Raw genomic sequence first — 27,290 nt, 5'->3', positions numbered from 1 at the left:
TCATACATTTCTTACTGCCCCAACTTTCTTTAACCATCTTCAAAACCAAAACACACAGTAAAAGGTGCTCTAGAAAATAAAGTATATTTATTATATACATATACTGTAACTTAAAGTATATAAGGTATAAATAACTTTCAAATAATATTTATCTATTAACTTTATTTTTATTTTGAAGTTAATCTATTTTATAAAAAAGTTTGTTAACAAATAATTATTGATAATTGTGTGTTAATTTGTTTTTTCATAATTGTGTGTCAGATTCACTGATTTTAATTGTTTAATTTTTTTTTTACAATAATAATGAGAGTAATTAACATTAGTATGCTTTAGTGTACAACCATAAATAAAAATATCAATTACTTTTTTGGTTCTACTGAATAATTTAAGATATGAACCTACCATAACTATGGTAGGTTATATAATTGGATGAAATATGAAAATGTCCAGTTTTTGTTATACTAAATTAAAAATCATCATGAATTTGTTAACCAATGATCACTTAAATGATGCAATAAAGATGATTTGAATAGAGAACATTTCTAATGTCAATTTTATTGTTGTTTACAATAGAAAATAGTAATCTATTTTTTCAGAATTAAATATTTATATCATTATGTAAATTTCAGATATAAACAGATCCTCAATTCATAAAATACTTGTCTTTCTTGAAAGTCTGCATACGTTTGTTACATCTGTCTGATGATAACATATTTTGGGTGGGTATGTAAATATAAACCTTTTGGATGTATCAGTTGATTATATGATGTCTATTTTTGGGTCTATAACCACACTAGCATACAGAATTGACATGTTATCTCCGAAGGGATTATGTAACGATAATATATCTTTGCAAAAAAATTAATCATTAAAAATACCTGTTCTGGTGCAATTGAGATACACACTACAACTCATTAATCTGTTTTGGCATCAGTAGATTTAGTTTATACCTATCTAGAAATTACCATATTAGTGATAAGGATTGTTTTATTGATTATGATTCTTTATACACTGGCATTTAAAATGAAGATTGATTTTGCCTCTGATCATATAGTTGGGGTTACTGAATGTTTCCTAAATAAGCTATTACTATATTTTTTTGATTCTCAGTTGTAAGTAAATAAAAATAATACACAATCTGTGTAAACTTAAACTTGAATTATTAAGGATTTATTCATTTTTATCAGATATTGTGACAGAATTTATGAGAAATATACATTTCAACTGTTTAACAGAAGTTTAAAAAATACATTCATTAAGTGCAGGAACTTATTCACTAAAATTTTAAAATATTGAAAATTAATTACTTTAGTAATAAATACTGCAAGAAAAGGATTGATAGTAAGGAGATTTGGACAATTACAAAGGTTTCAAAGAATCAGATAAAATGGAATCAGATCATAATAAAATATCTTAAATGGTAATATGTATTTTCAAGTAAAGGATAAACAATTAAAAAAGGAATTTTAATTGAAACATTTGTTTTTATAACTATTTTAAAACATGTCTGTTCCAAATTTTAACTTTCTAAAATATTACATCTTGTTATTTTGTTCCCTCATGTACAGAATGCGTGCCAACGTGATGGAAGTGTGGTTTCCGTCTCTAGCGCTAGAAGAAAATCTTCAAGCAGCTGCGGCAATTATTTTTGAAGAAAGTGCAAGTAGACCTCAGCATTGTACTTTTGTTGGGAAGTACTATACTGACTGTTAAAACAGTCTCTTGTATTGCCAAAAATAAGAAACCCAAAAAATCCATCTTTCCATGAACACATCCATTATAAAAACCCATATTCAAAGCATCTACAATTCGATTGGCTATATCTTTTCACAAATTGCGACAACCTAGTTTATTTCAAGTTAACTAGTTTAAACGTTTCTTGCTTTTGTTAATTTGTTCATGAACTATTTAATTAATTAATGTATAATTTAAAAGGAAAATACTGTTATATTTATTTTATGATACGATATATTTGACTCATTAGTTGGTATAACATTCGACCATGATGGGGGATATATTGAGGTTATATTTTTCAATTAAACGTTGCGTTTCATATTCAATTACTGTATTTACGTTTTGTTTTTTCCAAATTTCTGTACAATGTCTAGCGAAAAGGCAAGTCCTATTAAGTATTTTATTTCTGGTGGATTCGGCGGAATTTGCACCGTAGTATCTGGCCATCCTCTTGACACAATTAAAGTAAGTACAGAATTATCTTACCGTTTTTGGAAACTTCATCTATAGTTTTGTTTCTGTTTAAATAATAATTGAGAAATTTCCATTAAAGAAAGGTTCTGTTACTGTAAAACTTTTTTTTTTTGCACAAATACCCAGTTTGATCTTGTGAGGAAAAAGTTAAAGAAAGTTACATTAAGATTTTTAAATTTTAAATTGACTTAGTTAAGTTTTATTAAAATGGAGAATGATTATCCATCACTTAAGTTTTTTTTGTTTGTTTATTTTTAGTTATATGATTCAAACCAATAAATGTATATGCTATATGCTGTCTAATGGAAAGGAAGAATTAGTATAATGTACTGTCTCTTGAGATTTTATAACTTTAAGGTTGATCAATTTTGAAGTAGTTTAAGCAACAAAAAACACTGTTCTGAGCTGGTGGCTCACGGGAATTAGCGATTTCCGAATTTTAATAATTTATAAAATTAGAAATAACATCTGAATTGGAGAAGGTATATTTCTGTTGTTTGTTGTATTTATTGTGTTAAATCTTTAGGAAATTTACCAGTTTCTAATATCTATTTCTAGGTGAGTTTATTTTTTTAAATTACTGCTTGTTAATAGTATACAATAGCAATTGGATGGGTAGTAAGAAAAAATGCCAGACTTGTTCTAGGAGTCAAACCCAGTACCGACTGATAATAAACCATCTTATTAATTATGCAGTATTCATCAATATTCACAATTTTCTTTGGTACAGTTATGATGACCCCCAGTGTTGAGACTGTAAAAAAGAATAAGGATAGTATGTTATTTAAAGTAATGTGATGATTTTAGATTTTAATTGTGTAATTAACCAAAATATATGAATTAGTAAAAGTTATGTAAGAATAAATTTTGCACTTATTGAGTCACTAGTTTTATTTTATTTTATTTTTTTTGTTATCAAAATTGCCAGAGTACATTTATGGTTCTACACATTTAAAAGAAACTTTAAAAACTCTAAGAAACGTGAAAAAATACATGACTAATTTTATATTGCTAAAATATAATTTTTAATATTTTTTAATGTTCTTTATAAATCTCCATATATGGCATTATTAAAATTCTAATCCCCCCTTTAAACTTACAGTCATACATCATGTAATGTTACCTCTGATAACTAACCCTCAATGTAACGAAGTACATAATTTATAATTTTATTTTTTTTTATATTTTTTTTTATGAAAACTTTCTAAAGGGTAAATTAATATAAAATACTACACCAATGAACTTTTATACAAACACAATATTCAACCATAACCCAAGGTGGAAACTACCATGCCGATTGGTGGATGGCTCTCTTGAATGATGTCCTCTGGGCACCTGGGCGAACCCAGTTGTATTCAGCTCTAGCTCCAGTACGCGTGCATTCTACTGGAGTGGTCTGTTATATTGTTGGTACTTGTGGAAACCATATGGAAATTCCTTATAAACCCCAAGAAACCCCTATGATGGTTGGTGGTCTATCTGAAAAAAAAACCACCACCCAAAGTCAAGTAAAAAGACCACACTCAGCATTGTCTGATGAGGATAAAGTGCTGTTGATGAGAACAGGCTAACTGTTGACGTATCCTGTCCACAGTAAAAGAACATTTGATTTGTTGTTCTTAAACACAATTAGGAAGGAGGCTATTTCAAAAGATCCCACCTTTTCTGATCAATAAAGTTATTACAGGCTCAAGTGGTTCACCTAAAAATGTCAGGAAATTGAGGGATGGCACGATATTTGTAGACAATTAATGACAAACAGAGTCTATCCTTGTTGCATCTCACTAACATGGGTGGTATTAATATAAAAGTGGTATGCCACAAATCCTTGAATGCCAGTCGAGGAGTAATCTTTTGTTTGGACCTTTTGGAGCTTGATGTCAGCGAGATTACCATTGACCTTCGTCCCCAAGGTGTTGTTGAGGTGAGTTAAAATTCTTTAATAAAGTGAACATTTAAAATTACATTGTAATGGACACCACATTGCATCAAATTTTTTTTTAGTGTCTGTATGAGCATTCATATTAATTTTGTTTCATGTTGCTCAAGTAGTTCTGTGGTGTAAGTGAGAACATGTCGTTTAAGTAACCATGGACACATCAGTTCGTATCCGACTTCATGTACATATATTTTTTTAACCTTTTTTTTTTTTTAATTTAAATATATTGATTTATTAATAATTAATTATTAACCTCTGTAAAAAGTTATGAATTAAAATGACAAATACATAAAATTTTATTTCACTAGTAACTTTGATATTTCATTTTTTTATTGTTATTATTGAATTATTATTTATTGTAAACTTTTTTTTACAATAAATAATTAATATTTGGGAATTAATATTTTTTATTATTTCAATAATTAAAATTTTATTTGGTTATAATTCTGGAACCATAAAGTACTACTTTTGATCTATCCTTGAAAAGCTCTCATGAGGGCTGATTACTGTAGTTAAGAAAAAATCCAAAATCCAAATTTTTTGGACACAAGACCTAGTCGATGTGGAGGTGCACAACTAGATGTTACAACAGTTCTAAATCCAAAATTTCAACATTCCACGAGTAATCATTTTTGAGTTATGCAAGATATATGTATGTACAGACGTCACACCGAAACTAGTCAGAATGGATATTTCGTTGAAAACTGAAAACCGAATACGTACGTATATACATGTATAGTATGTATGTATCTCGCGTAACTCAAAAACGATTAGACGCAGAATGTTGAAATTTTGTATTTAGGACTGTTATAACATCTAGTTTTGCATCCCCCCCCCCTTTGATTGCAATCTACTGGACCAAAAAAGCCCAAAATCCAAATTTTTTGGATTTTGGACTTTTTCTTAACTGCAGTAATAACCCCTCATTGAGAGCTTTTCAATTATATATCATAAGTTGTACTTATTTTCATTGGTACCAGAGTTATAGCCAAATAGAATTTTAATTAATGAAATATTTAGTTCTTACAAGGGGACGACACATCGGTTCGAATCCGACTTCATATACATTTTTTTTTTTTAATATATATATTTTTTTAATATACATATATATATTGATTTATTAATAACTAATAACATCAGTAAAAAATGTTTGAATTAAAATGAAAAGTATAAAATTTGATTTCTCAAATAACTTCTGCTTTTTCATAAATTTTTTTTTATTGTTATAGAATTATTATTTATTGTAAAAGATTTTTTACAATCAAAGGTTAATAACTATTAATAAATCAAGATATTTAAATTTTTTAAAAATGAAAAAAAGATATATGTATATGAAGTCGGATTCGAACCGATGTGTCGTCCCCTTGTAAGAACTAAATATCTCAATGAGGGGTTATGAATATATCTTTATCTTTTTTTCATTTTGCTCATTTTTCTCATTTTGGGGAAAGTTGTTGTATTGCCTTGAATTCAAGACATTCACGAAATTGGCTCTTTAATAAGTAGAACGAGGCGTGGGGTACGCGCTTTCGCGTGTAGGCTCTTAGCTTAGTTCTAGAGGGCTACGATGTAGCGTTAGGTGTCCGAGTCTTCTTCGGAAGGCGATTTTATTGTGGTGAAATTACTGATGTAGATTTCCCTTGGGACATCTGCATCAGTGGCATCTTCCCGAGGCCGGACTGAACACTGTGGAATGGGATCAGTACGAGGGCAAGAAGATGACCTCCGTTAAAGCCACTACTGGCAAAGAACGGAGGGGGTGGTGTAGCGACCGGACATGCTTCGTTGGCGGGATCTTCTCCCCTCGGTGTTGGGGGGGGGGGATCGAGATGTGCGGTTTCTGTCCATTTCCAGTGTTCCCACTCAGCAGGTCAGTCAGCAGGGCGGAAAGCTTTGAGAATCTTGGGATATATTCTCGCAGCCAGTTACAGGTGCCGAGGAACTTCTGCAGCTCCTTTCTTGACCCAGGCGTCTTGTGTTTGATAATTGCACGCAGGTCTTGCTGCTGCGGAATATTGTCCGTGGGTGCGATTTCATGGCCCAAAAATGACAACTAGTCTCGGCCAAATTGGCATTTATCCAAAGAGGATGTCAGGTAAGTGAAGTTGTAGGCGTTACAGAACCAAGTCTAGGTGGCATAAGTGTTCTTCCCAACTACTGCTATAGACAGTGATGTCCAGGTAGACCAGGCAGCAGTGGCAGAGGAGGCCATTGAGAACGTCCTGCATTAGATGCTGGAATGTGCTAGGTAATCTTTCAAGCCGAACGCCATGACTCGGAACTGGTATCGACCGTCATCTGGAACTGAAAAGAATGTAAAACATTTGGCTTATTTCTCCAGAGGTATCTGCCAATAATCAGTTTTAAGATCCATTGTCGAGAACACAATCGATCTTAAAAGTCTCATAGATCAGTGGCAGTGGCTAGTCCACATCTTCTGTGATGTCGTTCAGGCGCAAAATCGACACAAAAACGTGATGAAGAGTCTTTCTTGACAATAACCACTGGAGAGTTGTAGGGCGGCTCTATCAGCTACTTACTATCTCAACATCTCTTCTACTTGTTCTCTTACAATCCGTTTCTTTTCTTCGCTGTACCGGTACACTGGTAAGCGAAACGGCCGACTTCCTTTCCGAAGTAGGATCTCATTTACTGCTGATCGAGTTGGTTGCAAGGGAGTGCTGGGAAATACTCCCTTCAATACTGTCTCCAATCTTGTCTTTACTTCAGGGGGTGCTGTACTTTTCACTGCCAACCAGTGCAGATTCGGGTCGATCGTGCCAAAAAAACGGTTTTGCAGGTTTCTCTGCCCAGATGGAGGCAGCCACAACTGTAGTCCATCATGGCTTGTTCCTTCAGCAGTCATGGCCTAAAATGATTTCATCCTGAAGCCCTGGAACCAGCAGAAGCGTTGTGGGGAATTTTCATGTCGCCACATAGAAGCTGTATTTGCACCACTCTCGTGGTACGACAGGAAGGAGAATTCAATGCCAGATCTATCTTGATGTCTGTGTTGGAATTGGCTTGCCACTCAGCTCTTCCACAGCTGAAGTTGGCCGCAGAATCTATGACTCATTTTCCTGGTTAGCCTCCGGGAGTTATTGTTCAGGCATTACTTCAGAGGATGAATGAGGGTGATATGTATGAGTGTAAATGAAGTGTAGTCTTGTAGAGTCTCAGTTCGACCATTTCTGAGGTGTGTGGTTAATTAAAATCCATCAACCAAAAAACACCGGTATCCACGATCTAGTATTCAGATCTGTATAAAATAACTGCCTTTACTGGGACTTGAACGCTGGAACTCTCGACTTCCAAATCAGCTGATTTGGGAAGATGCGTTCACCACTACACCTACCTGGTGGGTACGGAATCTATGACTGCTCTTGTGATTCGTCCCGCTACTTCGGCGCTACTTCATCCCACTGATTCTATGGATGTCCGAGCCTAGTTGATCGAGGCCCCCGGTTGGCTCCACAGCCAGGACCCTAAATATTTTACTGTTTCTAAGAACAAGAAGTTATATAAATTAAAGAACTTATAAAGTTACCTAAATAAATTATAATAAAACTGAGTGTTGAAAACATACTGATGAAATAATGCAAAATGTGAGCACTCTGTTACCCTGAAAACTGATTTGCTTATTTCCATAAATTTAAAGTCTGGCTTACCACTTTAACTAATGTCTAGCCGTTTTAAGGTCTCAGATACTCTCCTGTTCTTTCATTTTAAGAATAAAGTATTAGGTGACTGTTTAGATTCAATCTGATTCAATCTATTCTTCAAGTCGACTAGAGAATACAAGACTACATGACTATATTTCTCCTGTAACTTAATTTTGTCATGCGTGTCTCAGTATCATGTCCAAACATCACCAACCATAAATTTGTTTTATTAATATTGAGATCCAGACCATCCTCCCCATTTGTCATACTTTTCCAACTTTTAAATCACATACATGACATCATCTACATCTTCTGGGAATATTGTTTGGTCATCTGTAAAGGGAATGGTAGGAGGTTAATTCATTTCAGATCACTAGTAGTTCTTATTGTGCTGAACGTTTGATTATAATTCAAAGTATTCATGTTTTAACAGGCACTTGAAGTCATTTCCAGTCGTTAGGAAAATTCATGTTGCAACATGCTCATTTATGCCTGTTGCATCATTTAGCTTTGCAGTTACAGATTGGTCAGGTCTGACATTAGTCAGTGACCTGTTTAATTCTTTACAGAGTGTCTCAAATTTCATCCTGTGTTTGGAAGTGTTTATTAAATAGGTTTTACTTAATAATATTATATTAGCAAATTTTAAAATCAGTTAAATTTTTACATTATTTTCAAGTAATTTCACAAAACGATGGAAGAACAATGTTCCATAGGAATATGTGAATGAAGATTGTCATAAAACAGTGTATGGTACAGTGCCAAAAGAACTCTTTAAAATTTCTGAATTTAGTGATGAAAACCAACAACTTATTCTTTACATGATAATTCAGATGTGTTTATAAATATGAAAAAAGTTTTTGTCAAAATTCAGTCACCTGTATGGACAGTTCTGTTATGACCATTTGAGAAAAAAAACAGTTAAGAAAAACTTAAGACAAATAACATTAGAGCAAGCTTTTAAAGACCACATTTTTCCAAATTTAAATTTAATTCCTGGAAAGTCTCTTTGTGTTAACTGTTTAAAAAGTATTTTTTCTCAGCAGAGCAAAGAACAATATAAATGCGAAGATCAAGAGGCAATACATTGCCTCGCATCACAATACTGAACAATTGGATGCTGTTTGTAGCATCTTGGGTGTATCACCTCTATCAAAATTGAAAAAACAAGCACAGATCAAAGGCCATCAGAATTAAAATTTAAAATAAATAATGTATCTGAGAAATTAAAAAGGGTTTCTGAAAATGAAAATCTAGCTCAATCTCCTTTACATGAATATGATGATTTTATTTTAAAACTAAAAGAAAAATGTGTTCTTGCTTCTAAAGAAGATAAGGTTAAACCACAGCCATGAGAATAATATATAATGTGCGGGTTCAGGAGGTGGAGCCCTTTGGATAGATAGGAATGGCGACCGAGGAAGCTCTGGAGGTATCCAGGGCACCAGTTCCACTGGTAAATTGGGAATGGCAAGGGAAGCGAGCTCTGCGGCCATGGGGTAGGCCTCTTGGTCCTGGGAGGCCCCAAGGAGTCCCTGAGTTGGCTCAGGGATTCACGTGGGCTGACCTGAGCCCCAAAGGTCCAGGTTCTGGCTACTTTAATTATAAAAACACAAAATCTCAACTTTAAAGATAAAAATTAAAATCACAGTGTTTTTAAATTAAAACCTTTAAATGATTTTTTGTTTTCAGGCCAAAAAACACTTTCATGTTATTGCCCAGGTATGATATTTGTTCTGCAAAAAGTAAATGGATAGGTAAAAATTAAAAAACTAAAAATCTTGACACGAAAAAATACATCTTCAAATAAAAAGCATTACATGCATGTTAAAAGCAAAATAACAACACAAAGATACATCACATTATATATAAAAAAAAAAAAAATTGCATGAATATTTGGAATACACTACAGTAATTTATATATTTGAACATAAACGGTTGGATCTAAGAAATCGTAAAACAGAAGATTGCAACTTTTCACTGTCCCCAAGAATTGTTTGCATGTTAGTTTCTAATTTAAATTCATGGCACAATGCCGCATAACAAATACAATTCACAAGGATGTGGTGCACTGTCAGTTGGGAGTCGCAGTGAGTACAAATGGTGTGTCTGTTTGAGTCATCAGATATCCATGAGTAGGCCTAGTGTGCCCTATTCGCAAACGGCAGATAATAACCTCCTCTTGAAGGTTGTTTCTGCATGAGGGAGCTCCATGGTGAAACAATGCTCTTAATTGGATGAAGTGTATTATTTATGATAGCATCTCACTTACATTGTCATTTAACATGAAGCACCCTCTTCAGAAAACAGACAAGATTAGAAGCAAAGCAACTGGTAAATGGAGGCTGAAAACAAGCTTCTTTTGCCGTTCTGTCTGCGTGTTCATTGCCTGAAACTCCTATATGACTGGGGATCCAGTAGATGCTCACTGTTGTATTACGTCTACTCATTTGGGAAATGACACAATGAATCTAACAGACAACAGGGTGTCTAGAGTACACATCATTAATCACTTGTAGGACACTCATGGAAGCTGAGCAAACAAGAACATGCAATATTTTAGACTAATTACATGCAAAGCCTTCTTAATGGCATAAAGTTTTGCAACAAAAATACTGGTAATGTTGGAAAGGGCAGACATGTTTGTTCTGTTGCCAACAACAAAGCTACAACCAACAGAATTAATGTTTCTAGTACTGTCTGTATAAACTGTAACATGAGGATTCATGCAATTTTTAATACTATAAAATTCGTTTTGTAAGTGTACCATATTTATGTTCTGTTTGTTATACTGACAAAGATCAAAGCAGTAATTAACGTGAGAAGGCTGCCAAGGAGGGTAATAACATGATGCAACAGTAAACACTGCAGGTAATTTTATACTTTATTTACTGAGAAACGGCGTTGAGCTCTGATGCTTAGCGAAGCAGTAGGTCTCAGCTGTTCCTGGTATTGATTAATATGCTGATTCAAGAATAACACATCAAAGGTTGGGTGAGTTGGTTGTGCTTTAATGCAAGCTACATAGGAGCATATCATTTACTTCTGTTTATTACAAAGAAATGGCTCACTACTGTCCATCATCAGATTTACCACGGGGCTTGAGCGAAAAGCACCCGTGGTGAACGAAGGATGGACTACATCCAGAGCAACTTTAGTGCGATGGCCCTCCCGATGAATAAGCTTCGCAGTTGCAATCCAAGCGAGAATGGACCAGATCTCGGTAGAAGTGCAACATGCAAATATGATCGGCTCCCCAATGGATATTAGACAGAAGTCTCAGCATGTCTAACATTTTTAGATATTTTATCTTCAGCTTCTTCAAATGTGTTAACCATGTTAGTCATTGGTCAAACAACATAACTAGAAATCTAACCTGCGAGCATGCTTCAACTGGTTCACATGTAAATAATACAGGTGTATAAACAATACAGGGTCAACATGTTCCCTCAACCAGGAAATGCACTTGAATTTTTCCAGGGAAAACATGAATCCAGTAGATTTACACAATTATAAGTGGGTTATTGTGTTTTGAAGCAGCCTCTCACTTGTAGCTAATGTTCTACGGACTACGTAAATTGAAAAATCATCTGCAAACAAAGAATATAATATCAAACTGCGTGTGAAAACCATAGTTTTCACACCAGTTTGTTATACCATTTATGGCCATGGCTTACAAATTAACACTAATTCCTGGAGTACTCTGTTTTCCAGCGTGTCGTATGCCTTTTGCAAATCAAAAAATACGGCAACCAAACATTGATGAAGTGAAAAGGCGTTTTGAATAGCAGCTTCCGGGGCAATTTTTTATCAATAGATGATATTCCCTGGCAGAAACCGCACTGTTCTGGGGTAATTGGGGAGTTTCTCTCAAGGTACCACACGAGACGACTGTTTACCATTCGTTCCATCACCTTCCACAGGTTACTGGTCAAGAAGATAGGACGATAACTTTTTGGGCATGATTTATGCTGACGTGGTTTCAGTACGTGGGTTACTAGTGCCTCTGACCAAGAATCTGGAAACACCTGATCAGAGAATAAATACCCTATTATAGATACACAGAAGATGTGTATTATCTGGGAGATATGATAACATATTATCATTTTTGGGGGAAGTGTCATGAGAATTATTAATGGCATATCTTAGCTCATTATAAGAAAATGGAATGTTTAATTCATTTAGCGAGTCTCCAATCACCAAAGGGATATTTTCTACCTGCAACTTATATCTCACAAACTCAGGGCACTATGATGATGTAAGTTAAATTGTCCTGAATGACGTTCCAAATGTGGTCTACATCAACTGTTGCGGTAACAAGGTCTTGGATTTACAGTCCAATCGGCTGCAGTGAATGTACCGTTCCACACATGGTTCAAACTTTCTCCACACAACAGATAATAGTGTGTACAAGAAATGGATTCAACTTAATTCAACCAAGATTTTCGGTTAGCACATCGGAAAACTCGATGGCAAACACCCCTCGTTTTGCAGAAGGCGTAGAGAGAGCATTTCAGTCATCGGACTTCAATTGAAATTACATAAAGCTCTATGATGATCTCATAGTGCTTGCTTGCAGTCATCTTCCCACCAGGGAACAGCAGGCCGCCTTGGCTTTCCAGTTGTTAAAGGGATTAATTAATGTGCGTTATCAAGAATCTGATGTGTAAACTTGGCAAGTTGGTGGATCATGCTACCTCTCTTGTCATAATCGCCAAAGGAAGCCTTGAAATTGATCTAGTCTGTTTTCTGAACCACCCATCTTCGTTGTTGATTTTGAGGCAAATAACAATTACCGACTGAGATTACAACCAGTCTATTATGACTGCTTCCAAAGAAGTTTTTGGAAACACACCAGGTTAGATGTGGGAGCAAGTTTGCTGAACAGATCGATGCACAAAGATGTACCCGATGAAGATGACATAAATGTGCATGTTCCATCCAAGCAAAGATCTAAGCTGAATGTAATTCCCCGCAATTAACACTTTTTTCTTCCTCCTGGGATTCATAGTTATTGTGGCCTTCATTTGTGCACAGATTGTAGTGTTCTGGCGAGAAGATGTAGTTTGGTCTTTGACAGTGGAAACATCGCCTAGGGTTGGGAATGATTAGTCACACTCAAAAAGACATGTCACCTACTCTGATTTTCTCGGGTGGTATAGCAAGATTAAACATCATTCGCTCTCACATCTCTGACAAGCAGAGATCTAAGTTCTGCCTCAGCCAATCAACTATATTGCCTCTGAGAGAACATGACGATGAGCCCCAAGAATGATGATGGGCGTTTAAATCGCCAATTATCAGGGATAGTATAGGAATCTGGGAAAACAGATTGGACTGATCATCCTCACTGATATTGGAATGTGAGGGAAGATATAAGTTGTAGACATTAATTTTGATTGACGCCATTATCTTCAGTGCAACTGCAGGAATGTTTGTTGCTAGTAAAATACGGGTGGCTGTTATGAGGAAAATAGCTACACCCTCACGTCCTCTACTCTCAGTTTAGTCATGTTTTTCGCAGACGTTTTGCAAAAGGACACGTCATCCTGGGGATGGAGGCGTCTCCTGCAGACACAGTATTTGTTCAGACACAGAGCATGTTATTAAAAATTTATCTACCATAAGAAGGACTTTAAAATTTAAATGTCCTTTTATCAATGCACGCTATATAAGCTGGCTCTGCCCTACATTCAGTCAATCTTCTTCCAGCCTTCTATCAATCTTCATGGACTCAACAATGTATCATTTATGGAATCATTAAAAGTATTTATATACACTTATACATAATCTTGAATTATTCATTCAAATATTAAAGGATCATATCTAATTATGAAGTGATAAATTTTTATATTTATTTATTATTTGAACTAGCAGTAAATACATAGAGTAATTACCCTAAACAAGGAACTACACCAAGGCAGGTATTATCTCGGGAGTATTAAATGATTTTGTTCCTTTAGTAGGATTTCAATATCCTTGTGGAAACATAGACCGCAAACAATCCATTGAATAATTTTTGTACCCATAAATAGTCTTTTCTTGTTATTACAGAACCACATGCATATTATTTGTCAAATACATTCCGGTCTTTCTTTTTGCTGTTTATAACTTTTAGGAAATGCTTTACTTCTTCAGGCACTTCACCGGCCTCTATATTCTATAAGAGATTTTGAGATGGTGTTGGAGATTTAGAAGCCTGGGAGGCTGGAGGTACCAAACCAGGCGACAATTTTTTAATTGATCCCTTCATAGGGATCTTTGTTGTTGGCTGGGTTGTTAGTGCAGCTGGATTGTTGTTGTACCAACTAAAGTGGTTTTTGGTAAACCACTGTCGGTCTTTCCACCAATAATATTTTTTTTCTCGTTTATATTTTTTGCTTTGAATTAATGGTTGTGAGCGAGGTTATCTGAGCAGATAACACCTGAACAAGTGATTTCAATTCACTGCATGATCCGCACTGTTGATTACCTGCATTTGTAGGAGTTTGCTTGGATGTAACTACTGCAAAAGAGACATCACTTTTTGAGAAAATCTTTTTCATCAAATTTTGAGAATTACCTTTACTTTAAAATTTCATGAGCGAGCTGAATGTAATTCCCCGCAATTAACACTTTTTTCTTCCTCCTGTCATTGTAGCCTTCATTTGTGCACAGATTGCAGTGTTCTGGCAAGAAGATGTAGTTTGGTCTTTGTTAGTGGAAACATCGCCTAGGGTTGGGAATGATTAGTCAAATCAAATCAAATCAAATCAAATCATTACTCAAAAAGACATGTCACCTACTCTGATTTTCTCTGGTGGTATGGCAAGATTAAACATCAGTATAAGAGAGGGAGTAGGTTCCTCTATTCCTTCGCTCTGACATCTCAAATTTTTACTCACCTCAACACCTTGGGGACGAAGGTCATTGGTAATCTCACTGACATCAAGCTCCAAAAGGTCCGAACAAAAGATTACTCCTCGACTGGCATTCAAGGATTTGTGGCATACCACTTTTATATTAATACCACCCATGTTAGTGAGATGCAACAGGGATCGACTCTGTTTGTCATTAACTGTCTACAAATATCGTGCTCCCTCAATTTCCTGACTTTTTAGGTAAACCACTTGAGCCTGTAATAACTTTATTGATCAGAAAAGGTGAGACCTTTTGAAATAGCCTCCTTCCTAATTGTGTTTAAGAACAAATCTTATGTTCTTTTACTGTGGACAGGATACGTAAACAGTTAGCCTGTTCTCATCAACAGTACTTTTTCCTTATCAGACAATGCTGAGTGAGGTCTTTTTACTTGACTTTGGGTGGTGGTTTTTTTTTTCAGATAGACCACCAACCATCATAGGGGTTTCTTGGGGTTTATTAGGAATTTCCATATGGTTCTCACAAGTACCGGCAATATAACAGACCACTCCAGTAGAGTGCACACGTACTGGAGCTAGAGCTGAATGCAACTGGGTTCGCCCAGGTGCCCAGAGGACATCATTCAAAAGAGCCATCCGCCCATCGGCATGGTAGTTTCCACCTTGGGTTATGGTTGCATTTCGTAAGGTGTCGCAACACCACAAAGTACATGTGTAAGAAGAAATAGTGTAGAATGTTGTTTTGTATTTGTGTAAGGGTAGATGTTGTAATTTTTGTAGTGTTCTTGATGTAGTGTATAGTGTAAAGTGTTCTGCAGCTTAGTATGTGGTTGGAAGAAAAGCTGCAGAGGCTAGGCCCGTGGGAACACCAACCCCCAAAGTCTTAAAGAATAACACTGCCTGTCGGGACGTTTGAATGACTTTCTAAAATATCTGAGAACTGGGAGTCAAATGCTTTCTTTTTTTTACAAGCCTTTAAATAATGTAATTTGGATAAAATCAACTATGTTCAAATGGAAATAAATCAAAATGAACATGATAAAAATCTCAAATTTTCACAAAATCAACTTTATTGGTGTAGATAAGACATTAAAATTTGATAACTGTTACTTAAAATACTTATTAAAATTAAAACTTAGCTATTGTAAGAAGTATAAATTCAAAATATAATGAAATCGCATTTCCATTGTACTGATAAAATTTGATTATTTAACCATATCAAATAAATTAAAATCAAACAGTTATTCTTAAAATATATCTTATTTAAAGATAATTATATTATGTAAAAACAATTGTGACTAACTAAAATTTTATCATTAGCAGATTATAATCATTTTTTGTAAATTAACATAAAATATTTTTCAAAAAATGTTATTCAATTTAAAAAAAAATAAATAAAATTTATCTTAGCATGTTCTTAAAAAGTTTAATATAAAATAACATTTTAATTTTTATGTGAGTAATTATTAAAATTTAGAGTTCAACTCAGGGTACAGCTCTTGATAATATACAGATTCAACAAAAATAACAATTCTACTAACAGGCTTGATAGGAATAAATTGAAGTATTAGTTAAAATAAATATTTTGCTTAAATATGAACAATTCATTATTTAAATAGTTTTTGTGAAATTAATTTTTATCAAGAGTTTCAAACAACATCTTTTCATCCAAAGCTCATGTCTGAAAAAGTAACTTCTCACTTTGATTCTTAAAAGTGTCCTGCGGTTGCATAGGGAAAGATTTTAAAATAGCAATTAAGTTTTATTTAATTATAATTATACAATCTTCTAAAAGCTTAGTATATGTAAATAATAAAAGTCGTATATATTTCTGGGACTTTTTTTTGCAGTTTCTTCATTAGTTTTGTGTTTTATTCATCTGAAATTGTACAACGATGAAGTAGTTTTTGTTTAAGAATTTTTATCAAAAGAAATAGAATATTGAAAGGTTTGATGATCTTTTGTATTAGAAATATCACCTTTATTCAGGCGATAAGGTTTTAAAATGCATCATGTACTGTGGCATTGTTACATTTTTTATATAATTAAGTGCCCAGTCTTGCTGAAACTAATTTGAGTTGATCAGTAGAAATTTTTAAAGTTGAACATTATAACTGGTTCCACCACATTCAAATACTGTCAAATGGAAATATAACTGCATAATCTCAATCATCCTCAAAATTAGTTTTTTATATCGTATTGTTTTATGATTACTTTATCATAAAAGTCTTATTAAAAGCTTTTTTAAATGTTCATTTTAATTCATTGTTTTGTAGATGCTCATCTGCAAAAAAATTTAATATAATTTTTTTCTGATTTGCAGATAATCAAATTTTATAAAAATGAAAACCACTCTATCCTTGGGAGATTCTCAAAACTTTGTGTTTCTTATTTTTTTATTTTTTTAAGAGTTTACATTACAGACAGTGTTTCCTGTTTATTCTTACATATTGTGAAAATGTATAGGCTTAGAAGCATAAAAAAACTCAGTATTTTTTTTTTATATGGAATTATCAATCCAAGTTCAAATAGTATGAGCTGATGGAATATCATTAGAATCAAAAAAGTTATTTTGAAATTACACAGTGCTTTAATGCAATCATTTTCATTGGAATAAAATAACAGTAAATGGTTAAATTTCACCAGATCAATTTTTGGTGACAATTAAAAGTTATTCTTTGGGTAGAGACATATGTGCTATCATCACTCGCCTGCCAATGTTAACTATAACCCTTAAATTGACAAAAAATTTCCCATTCCCATATGTTGTCTTGTTACGCCTTTTAGGTGTAGCCACCATATTCACTTTGGTGGCTGTATGCGTAGACCCAGTAATATTTGCTTATTAATTTGAATTTTGTTCATTTGTTTACAGGTTAGATTACAAACTATGCCAAGACCTGAACCTGGAAAACCTCCATTGTATACTGGTACTTATGATTGTGCCAGAAAAACTATTGCCAAAGAAGGAGTGAGGGGGTTATATAAAGGTTATTTTACTTTGCATTATTTTAAATTTAACTAGCCTCTTAAGCGAGTTTTTTATTTATGGTGGACTGTATATATACTGGTCTTCCAAGAATGCATATCTTTTTCTGTAATTATTTTGTTCACCCAGGTGTAGAAGTAAAATGCTGTTGTTGGCGGAATTGCCTACTGTATTTTGAGTTAAGATTAGTTATAGTTTTAAATTATGTTTTTGTGACATTATTAACTATTAAATAAAATTAATTTGTAAGTTAAAATTCATGTACAGAATTCTTTGTACATTCCAGTAAGATAAACCAAGACGCTATGTTTTCTAGTTGAGTTTTAGTGGTTCCTTGCCATTGTTTGCCTTAATTTTTGATAGGGTTCTTATGATCTCCATGGACAATCTTTTTTTTGCTGCAAAAGCAGGTGAAAGTTCTGTATTTACATTTTTGTAATTTTTGGCGTGAGATGGCACTAGGATGTGAAATATTGGAATGGATTTGTCATCATCTTAATCTAATTGTTTCTATCTTAAACACATGGTGATCACCAATGCTTCATCGTCACTAATTGACATCTATGCAATGATTCATGGATTGAGTCTGCTTTCCAACTAACTGTCACTATTAACATTCTATTGTATTTATATTTCAAAAGCAGATTCCCTTGGCTCACTTTTTATATCTATGAGAAGTGCTTAGAAATAAAAAAAAAAAAATAAGACTAATATTAAAGTTTTATTTAAATAAAAGATTCTGAAAATGTAATTTTTTGCAGGTATGGGAGCTCCAATTGCAGGGGTGGCTCCTATCTTTGCCATAAGTTTTTTTGGATTTGGTGTTGGGAAGCGAATTTTTCAGTCAGCAGATAATGATGTTTTAACACCGCTACAATTATTTTATGCAGGAGCTTTTTCTGGCATTTTTACTACTTCAATTATGGCTCCTGGTGAACGGATAAAAGTTATATTACAGGTAAGGTTATGAATATTGTTGTATCTTATATATGCTTTAATGTCTAACTGATTATAATGGTTCAAAATATATTTAATTTTGAAATTTTATTTCATTAAATTATACTAAATTATTTATTAGTAAATGAATATTTAGTGAAATCAAATCTACATTAAGATAAGTACAACTCATGTTTTGTTTGGACAAGATGCTTATTCTGTTGTAAATTGTGATTTGTTGTGTAAAAATTATGATAATTTCTATATGAATGAACAAATCAAGTTTTTGTTTAATCTATCTTAATCATTTTTTTGTATTCATATGGTTGTCTTCTATCTAGTTTATCATTAGTGCTTAAGTAATCATATCTTACTTTTCAACCCTGCAGTGCTTGCAGAATAGATATAACCAGTCCGTTATTATCTATTACCCTTTTTTTCTGGGATGGATGAATTTTGCAGATCCCTTCTCAATAGTTTTGTATCTTTAATATGCAGATTTTTTAGAAGTGTATTCTCATTGTATAGTATATGTTTACTGCTTTTTGTTTATCACTTAAGATTTGTTACTTTATTTATTATAAAAGTGCAGCATTTAATCTTTTTTTCATCCTGTGAAAATCTAATATACTTTTTTTTTCAAGTAGTATTCATGAAGTTTTTTAGTTTTTGAAAATATTCTGTAACAAATATTTTAATTACAACATGAAAGAATATGCTGTTACTTTTTAATTTTTTTTTGTTTAATAATGGAACTTGTAACTGTATGCGTATCCTTAGTACAAGGATGTAAAGTTTTTTCTAATATGTTATGGTTCTTGAATTTGATGATATTTAAACTATAACTTCACAATTGTGATTTCCAATTTAGTTGAATGTTTTTTTTTTTAATTTTATCATGCATTTTACTGCTTCTCAAGAGTAAACTGAACTTCTAAATAATTGATTTTTATATATAAAAGAAGCTGAGTAGAATTTAATTTATATAAAAGTGAAAATATTCATTAAAATAATCTGTGTTTTTTTTTTACATATTATTTATATTGTTTTACTGATTTTTCTTAATTCTATTTTATTTTATATTGTTTTAGTAATTATTGTGGTGAATAAGCTTAGTGATAGGAAAATAAATAAAACAGCATAATGTATATTTTTTTATTTGTTTGTATTTTTATCAACATCTTATTTTATGAGTGGGTTTTTTAATTGAAATATTTATATTTTTGTGGCTGAATATGCTTTAGTATATATTAATTTATTTTTTAAATTAATATTTAAAAAATAAATTATTTAAATTTATTTAATAAAAATAAATTATTTAAAAATCATTTTTTTAGTTTGCTGCTACACTGTTATTAGAATATGCATCTACTTGTTGAAATTGCTTTTTATTTGGTAGTTAAAACAATCCTATTGTACATAAACTCATACATTTTTAGTAAATTTCTGTTTGCTTAATAATAGCAATACAGTTTAGGCCTGATTGGATATTGACTGAGGTTTCCCTATAAAACATAGGTAAGCATTTTCTGGTCAATTAGGCAAGGACCTCCAGTAGCCCAATAACAATATGTAAAAACAAAAATATTTAACTTTATATAAAAAACTTCACAAAACTCACTAATTCTAATAAAGGAAACAAGAGAAATAAGAAGGTATGTGATAGAAAAAGACAATCAGTTAAAAAAAAATAAACAAACACTTACATTAAATGTTTTTGTAAATACACGAAAGTATCCTCATTTTCACTGATACCAGATCTAATTTTAAAATTCTGTGTAGTTATTATATTGTTATGTAAAACAAATTTCATTATGTTAAGTATAAATATTTACAATAGAGAACTAGCTGTTGAAATAGAGAATTAGAACAGATGCAGTCAAACATATTGCAGGTAATAATGCTGTATAAACTAGCCAAATTTGAAGGACAGAGTTTTTGAATAAATACTTCACTCAGTTTTTTTGGCTGATACATTGTATGTGGTTTAAAGTGTTCTCTTAAAATGGATTTTTAACGTTTTATTCTAATTTAAGATTAAAAGATTAGTATAAAGATTAAAGCTAAAAAAAAAAATTGTGTTATTTTAGAGGCTGAAAGTTTTGGTTGATGCTTTATAAATGGAATACTTTTATTATCTTACACAGAATTAAATATTTATTCAAAGACTTCATTATTGTATCTAAGTAATCTAGAACTGTGAACAATTATTTGTTCAAGTCTAATGACCTCTTAATAATGTAGGTTTAGAAAAAGTAATTGGAAAGGGAAATATTGTGTTTCATTATTAACATGTTGATTAATTTGTATTGTTTGACTAATGTTATTAAATATTACTACATTTAGTAAAAATAAACAGTTTATCAGTCAGATGTTTGTTGTAAAAGTGATAGATATGGAATTATTAATGTGGGCTAGTTAGCAACAATTCCACTATTGAATTTTGCTTAAAATTTATATTCACATAAAAATTTTCATAAAGAACAATCAAAATTTCCAGAAACTGCTTTGTGTAAAGTAGTGGTGTACATGTTTCCAAGAATGTAAAGTAACTTTTAGTTTAAGGCAGAAAATTACAATAGAAAATCTGGAGTCAGATGCTTCAGTAAGTAATATTTTGATATAATATGGGATAGGAAAAATGATCAATGATTTTAGGAAAATAAAGATAAAATAATATTTAGATTATAAAACTGATATTGAAAGAGGAACTGCAGTTTTTATAAGAGATACTCAACTGATAAATGTAAGCTTGCAAAACATATCAGTATTATTAATATTAGTAATAATGAAGGATGGCTTTAGTGCTTTAGGAATGACAATATAGTGTACATTGTATTATGAACTGTAACAGTATATAACTAGAAAAGTAAAAATCATACCCATGTAAACTAGATTCTGTAAAAGAAATTTTGATCCAACTTCTCATGAACTATAATAGTACATCTAACATACAGTTCAGACATTTCTAAAGAGTGATGTTTAACCATTTTGTGAAAGGAGTATAAATTACAAGAGAAAGTTTTAAACATGCTAACTGATGAAATTAAGGCTCGGTGTCTTAGAAATAACAGCATTTGCCATGATTATTAAACATTTAATAATACATAATAGTAATATTTCATTTAACTGGTCTTCTTTTTTGGTCAATCATCTGCTCCAATAAATTGGAAAATCAGAGGTTTCTGTAGTATAACTATATATTTATAAACATTATAGTAATTTTTTCATTGCTGAAGATTGTTTGGAGATGTTAGAAAGACGAAACTGTCAAAACCACTATTTTACAGTTCTGAGGTATGCTTCTTACTTAACTTTTTACTGGAAAAGAATTAATTTAAAGTAGGGATTTAGTATGGCTAATAATTTGTTATTTGAGACTTTATAAGCAAATCCCATAGAGTTCAATGTAGTAAAAAAAATTTTCAATTATGCAGATCTACACTTTTATTTTACAAATTTGATTAAAAAAAGGGTATTTGTTTTTATGTTTTCATTATGTTTTTCATACAATTTTTTTTATTGGTTTTTAGTAGTTCCTTCTTTTTTTTGGGAAAATTGTCCCCCTTTTGTAATATTTTTACTCTAGTCTCCTTTGTAAGTATTTGAAAAACACTCTTAATTTCATAACTATTTAGGGGAGCGTTGATTTTTCAAATTTATACCATCAGCTAGCAATCCACCAGGTCGTGCATAATTGACAGATAGTTGAATTCTATAAAATTTGATTTCTTTTGTACATTTGATTTAGTATAAGTTCATTAATTTTTATTGACTAGGTTAATTTATTTTATCTGACTTATTGCTTAGTTAGTTTCATTTTATATGTCATTTACGTAGTCTTTTTGGTCACCCTTTTCTGTAGGTAGTTTTCTTGCAGAGGTCTGATACAGTAGTATTTACATTACCTGAGATTGACAGTCCATATAAGAATTTTATAAAGTAAGCCTTTTTGAAAGTGTGTTTGTATCTTTAGTAGGCTTGTGTTCAATTTGCCATACCATTATTTTTGTTTAATTTAAAGGTCAAGTGTTTTAAGTTAAAAATTTTCTGTATTGTATAATTGGTTTATTTATTACAGTAATTGTTCTGATATATTACTTTATTTGTATTTTAAATGGAATTATGTGACCTGCTTTACATGATAAGGAACTTTAGCCATTAGGTTTAATTTTTAGCCACTAGACAGCAAACAGATTTTCTGAACAGAACCACTGTCAGCTTCCTTGCAGCAGATCCAATAAAGGTTGTAGCAAATTCACAGGTTTCAGGCACACATGGATCAAAAGGTCTGGCCTACACCTGGTGAAAAGTGACATGGAAAATGGGTAGGTGGTGTGAAAGAATACTGTCCCATGAAATCATGCTGCATTGACCCCAACCCCAGAATATAACTTCAAATTCCCCTTCAACAGGAATTCACACTGTACCATCTCTTGGGAAGTCAGCCACTTTTACTTTCAGCAATTTTGTGAAGACCAGCTTAAATACTTGCTGAAACAAAACTGATTTTACCCTGAAATTGAAGAGCTGCCTGGGAACAGACCTAAAATAACATTTTGCCTAACCCTGACATTATGTGATGTGTGGAAGTATCAGTTAACTGTAGAGTGATCCTTCAGACCCCTACTAGTGAGTGAATTATTCAGAAGCTGTTGTTCTAATAAAAATGATTAAAGTTAAATGTGTTTCTTATTCTGCTGTTACGATGGATTTTAATAAAATATTAATTCTGTCACTAATAAATATCAACATCCTACAATGAGACAGCAGCTGTTATTAACTTTAATTTTTTTGTGAAGGGTTTTATTAAACCTGTCCTTAGGTGTTGGAATCTTTACTTTTCATGCTTCAATTGCAGGATTCTGCTGTCTGAGATATTCCAACTGTTGTGCTGCCATCGGTGAAAGGAAGCGATACAGTTTTTCTGTCTTACTCAGCACCCAGAACCCTAATATTTAACAAGATCTAATGAAACTTTTATTAAATTTATAAAAAAAACTTTCTTAAGTTAGAACATGAAAGGAATCTTGTAGAAAAATTCCTTATTTGATTATAGCTATTTAAATAATTTTTTAGTTAATTAAATATAAATAATACAGTTAAACTGTTTGCTTTATGTTTGTTTCCTTTTTTGTCTTTGTTCTTTGCTTGGCCTAATCAGTCTCCTTGAAGAAACAGTTAATTTCAACTTGTGTCTTTTTTAATGAGGTGGATATGACTTTCTAAATGATTGTTGTGTAATGCTATTTGAAACCAAACAAGTGACAAAAAGAAAAGATTTACTTTTTAGAAATAGTAATTAGATATTAATAATAAAGACCATTTACTGACAATACGTATTATTTAATTATCTGTTATTATTTTACAGTTTTTCATTTTACATTGTAAATATTTAAAAAAAAATAGATAATCTTATTCACATATTTTTTTACTTAGGTATTGATAATTCTTTTAATTAGTTACTCTGTTTTGAGGTAGATAGTTTTCTATTATCAATTAATTTTTTTCATATGCAAGCATTTCTGTCCTTAGAGAAAATACATTCATTGTTGGTTAATTAAAGATTTGGTAGTTGGAGACATTTTTAGATATTTTTGGCGAGTGCATTTTTATGACTTACTTAGGTTTTTTTTAACACTAGGGATTTTGGGGTTAAAATTAATATCTGCCCTTAATTTATGATTCTTTTATCACCTACATCATTATATAAATAACTAATTGTGCTTTGTGTTAAATCAGATACTATTTACTAATTTAATTTAATTTGGTTTGATAACAGGTTATTTTTAGCTTGTGTTATATCTTTCATTTGAAATTTACCTTTTAAATTCTTTTCCTTAAGGATCACAGATTTTTATCATTTTTACATTATTTATAAAAAATAATTTTATTTTTTGTAGATCTTCTTAGGATTCTTTCTAAACACTGTATTGTAAGTGAAGTTATGTGTTAAATTGTTTTAAGGCTAGATATTTGTCAACTGACAATTTGTGTCATTTGTTTTGCTTACTAATGAGTTCATTGATTCATATACCCAAAGGTCAATTAGTGGGGTAATAACCCCTTCAGATGTTTCCCCTTCTTGTATGTTGCATCATGTGATTTGATCATAAGTAAACAGTATGTTAAAAAAGGATAGAAAAGAGAGAGATCATACAAATGCACATGTGTGCACGCATGCATATACACGCACAAAATAAGAGAATTAAAAATGAACTATATTGAATCAGATATCCTGATGTACTTATATATATATATATATATATATAAACACACACATGCACATACACCAGCATTGGTATATTATATTAATAAAATACTATTGCGAAAATTGTATATATATTGCTAAGATAGTTAGATTATTCATCATGATACATAACTTAAGATTTTATTTGATTTTAAATTAATTATTATACACTATGTGAAATTTTATGATGATATAATATTTTGTGGTTACTCTGCATAAAGTGACCATTCATATAATTCTTATGAACTATAACGGATTTTCTTTTTCTTTTTTTCTATTTATTGCAAGTGTGATTAATAAACATTTTTAAAAATTTTTATGTTTTGTGGAAAATTAATAAAAACAATCCATCATTCTTAAATTGTAGATTTATAAAACGTGTTCTGCGGGAGGAAATCTAATCTACATTTCCCTCTCTATCTCATTAATATTAAGAAACAGTTGGAGAGTAATGAATATAGATAATCTTCTTCTGGATTCTTTTGCCTTGTAGATTTTATATGGCTGGAAATGATGAGATAATAAACCTATCACTATGCACTGATGCTTTTATTTATTATTTCTATATAGACATTTTGCTTATGTGAGTGTTGTAATAGATCATTTTAAAGTGATAAAAAAATTTAACTCCTATACTTTACTAACTTAACTTTTGAGGTGATTTGTTTCCGTATATCATTATTGTATAAAAGTAATTTCTGACTTATTGTGGTCAGTTTTTTAGTGCTTTGAAATTTATTATTTACAAATTAGTTGAGTTGTCTACAATATCAGTGTTTTATTTTATAAATGTCATACATTTTTACTACAAATTTAAGAATTTCATAAAAATATTTAACCAAAATTTAGCAAAGGCTGACATTTAAAATTATTATTAACATGATAATTTCCTGGAATAATCAACTGATTACATTTTTGTTACTTTTTACTGTCTTCACTGTCGTCTCTTTTTACTGCTGTATCATTAGACCTACTAAACTCTACTTCAGCCTCTGAGCACAGTCCCTATATCTGTTTCAGATTTTTCTCATGCAATTCAGTGTCCACTCTTGAGTAATGTTTAACATTTTCTTTCCAAGTTCTTTGCAAAATCTCTTCCCTCCACATAAACTATACTATATTATTATTTATAACTTCATTATTTTGTTTCCTTGGCTTCTTCTACACCCAGGTATACTAGATTTTGTTTTTTTTTTTTACTTAAATTACTCATAACCAATAATGAAATCGTTTTATGAGAAAAAATCAATTATTAAGAACATATATAAGTACATGTATAAAGAAAATAAATTAATGAGATGGTTGCATTTGTTTTTCATTTAAAAGTTTCTCCATATATGAATCTACATTAGAAACACACAAAAGCAAATTGTTTTCAAGTGGAAAAAGACAATTCCTGTATTTAGTTTTTAGCACAACCATAAACAAAAAATCTTTTTCACAGAAGTAAGACTGGCAAAAGGGATTAATATTTTCAATGCTTCTATGGCTTAATTTCCATACACTTCAATGAGCAAGCTAAAACATATCTAAATCTTCAAATATGAATTGTAGTTGTAACATTTTATTAGCAGCTAATTTTGTGTGCCCTAGTACATTACAAATTAATTACAATTTGAATAATTAATGTGGTTAATAATTTCAATAATTTGTGTGGTATCTATAAAATAACATGCAGTGATTGTAACAAAATTTATATTGGGAAAACTAGTAGATCATTTAGGGCAAGGTTTGCAGAACACTTTAGATCTTATAAAAACAATAAATTATGTTTCTCCAATCTTGCAAACCATTTAATAATCAATAAACATTCAATCACTTACTTGGATACAAATTTAAAAATAATAGAAATTATAAAAGGATGTGATAATAATAATAAAAAAATAAATATTTTAGAAAAATATTATATATACATAAGTATAGATGAAAGTTTAACTTGATTAATGTACAGAGTTTGATAATGACTTTCTTTTCAAAACTGCTATAGATAACAACACATTGGTATAATTTATTAAATAACATTTTTAAATAATGGTAGTACAATAGTGCATGTGTGGCTGGCCATATGAAATATTTTATTTTAATTTTTTAACTACATATTTTTATAATATGTGACAATTTTAATGTTTTTGAGTTTAATGTGTGATTTTAAAAAGTTTTTATTAACTGACGATGAGGAAAACCCTCTAAAGCACTCTTAAAGTGGGAAAAAACAATAAGCATAAGATAAGAGGCATTATTTAATTATGTACTGTTGGTGGAAAACTGTATTATAATTTTGTCTTTGACATAATTGGTACCGAGGAGAATATGGACAAATACAATAACAAAAAAGAATTGATTTTGCTAAATTTATGTATATATATATACGTAGATTTAGCAAATATATATATAATATCAAGAAAAACAATATCACTTTTTTTGTGACAAGTGCATATCTGTGAAG

At 31.4% G+C, this 27,290-nt stretch overlaps 1 protein-coding gene across 1 annotated transcript in view; it reads left to right on the top strand.

Annotated features, from left to right (window-relative positions):
• The first annotated feature begins 2,015 nt into the window (after nucleotides 1-2,015).
• Nucleotides 2,016-27,290, top strand: part of LOC142322035 (congested-like trachea protein) — a 94,908-nt gene continuing 69,633 nt past the window's right edge. Inside the window, exons 1-3 of the mRNA XM_075360635.1 lie at nucleotides 2,016-2,199; nucleotides 17,545-17,659; nucleotides 18,420-18,616. Of these exons, the coding sequence (XP_075216750.1) occupies nucleotides 2,101-2,199; nucleotides 17,545-17,659; nucleotides 18,420-18,616 (411 nt within the window). The 5' untranslated portion in view covers nucleotides 2,016-2,100. The remainder of the gene's footprint in view (nucleotides 2,200-17,544; nucleotides 17,660-18,419; nucleotides 18,617-27,290) is intronic.

This window comes from Lycorma delicatula, chromosome 3, assembly GCF_047948215.1.
Source record: "Lycorma delicatula isolate Av1 chromosome 3, ASM4794821v1, whole genome shotgun sequence".
NCBI lineage: Eukaryota > Metazoa > Arthropoda > Insecta > Hemiptera > Fulgoridae > Lycorma > Lycorma delicatula.
Note: the sequence above shows the minus strand (reverse complement) of the source record. Positions and strands in the feature narration are given on the sequence as shown.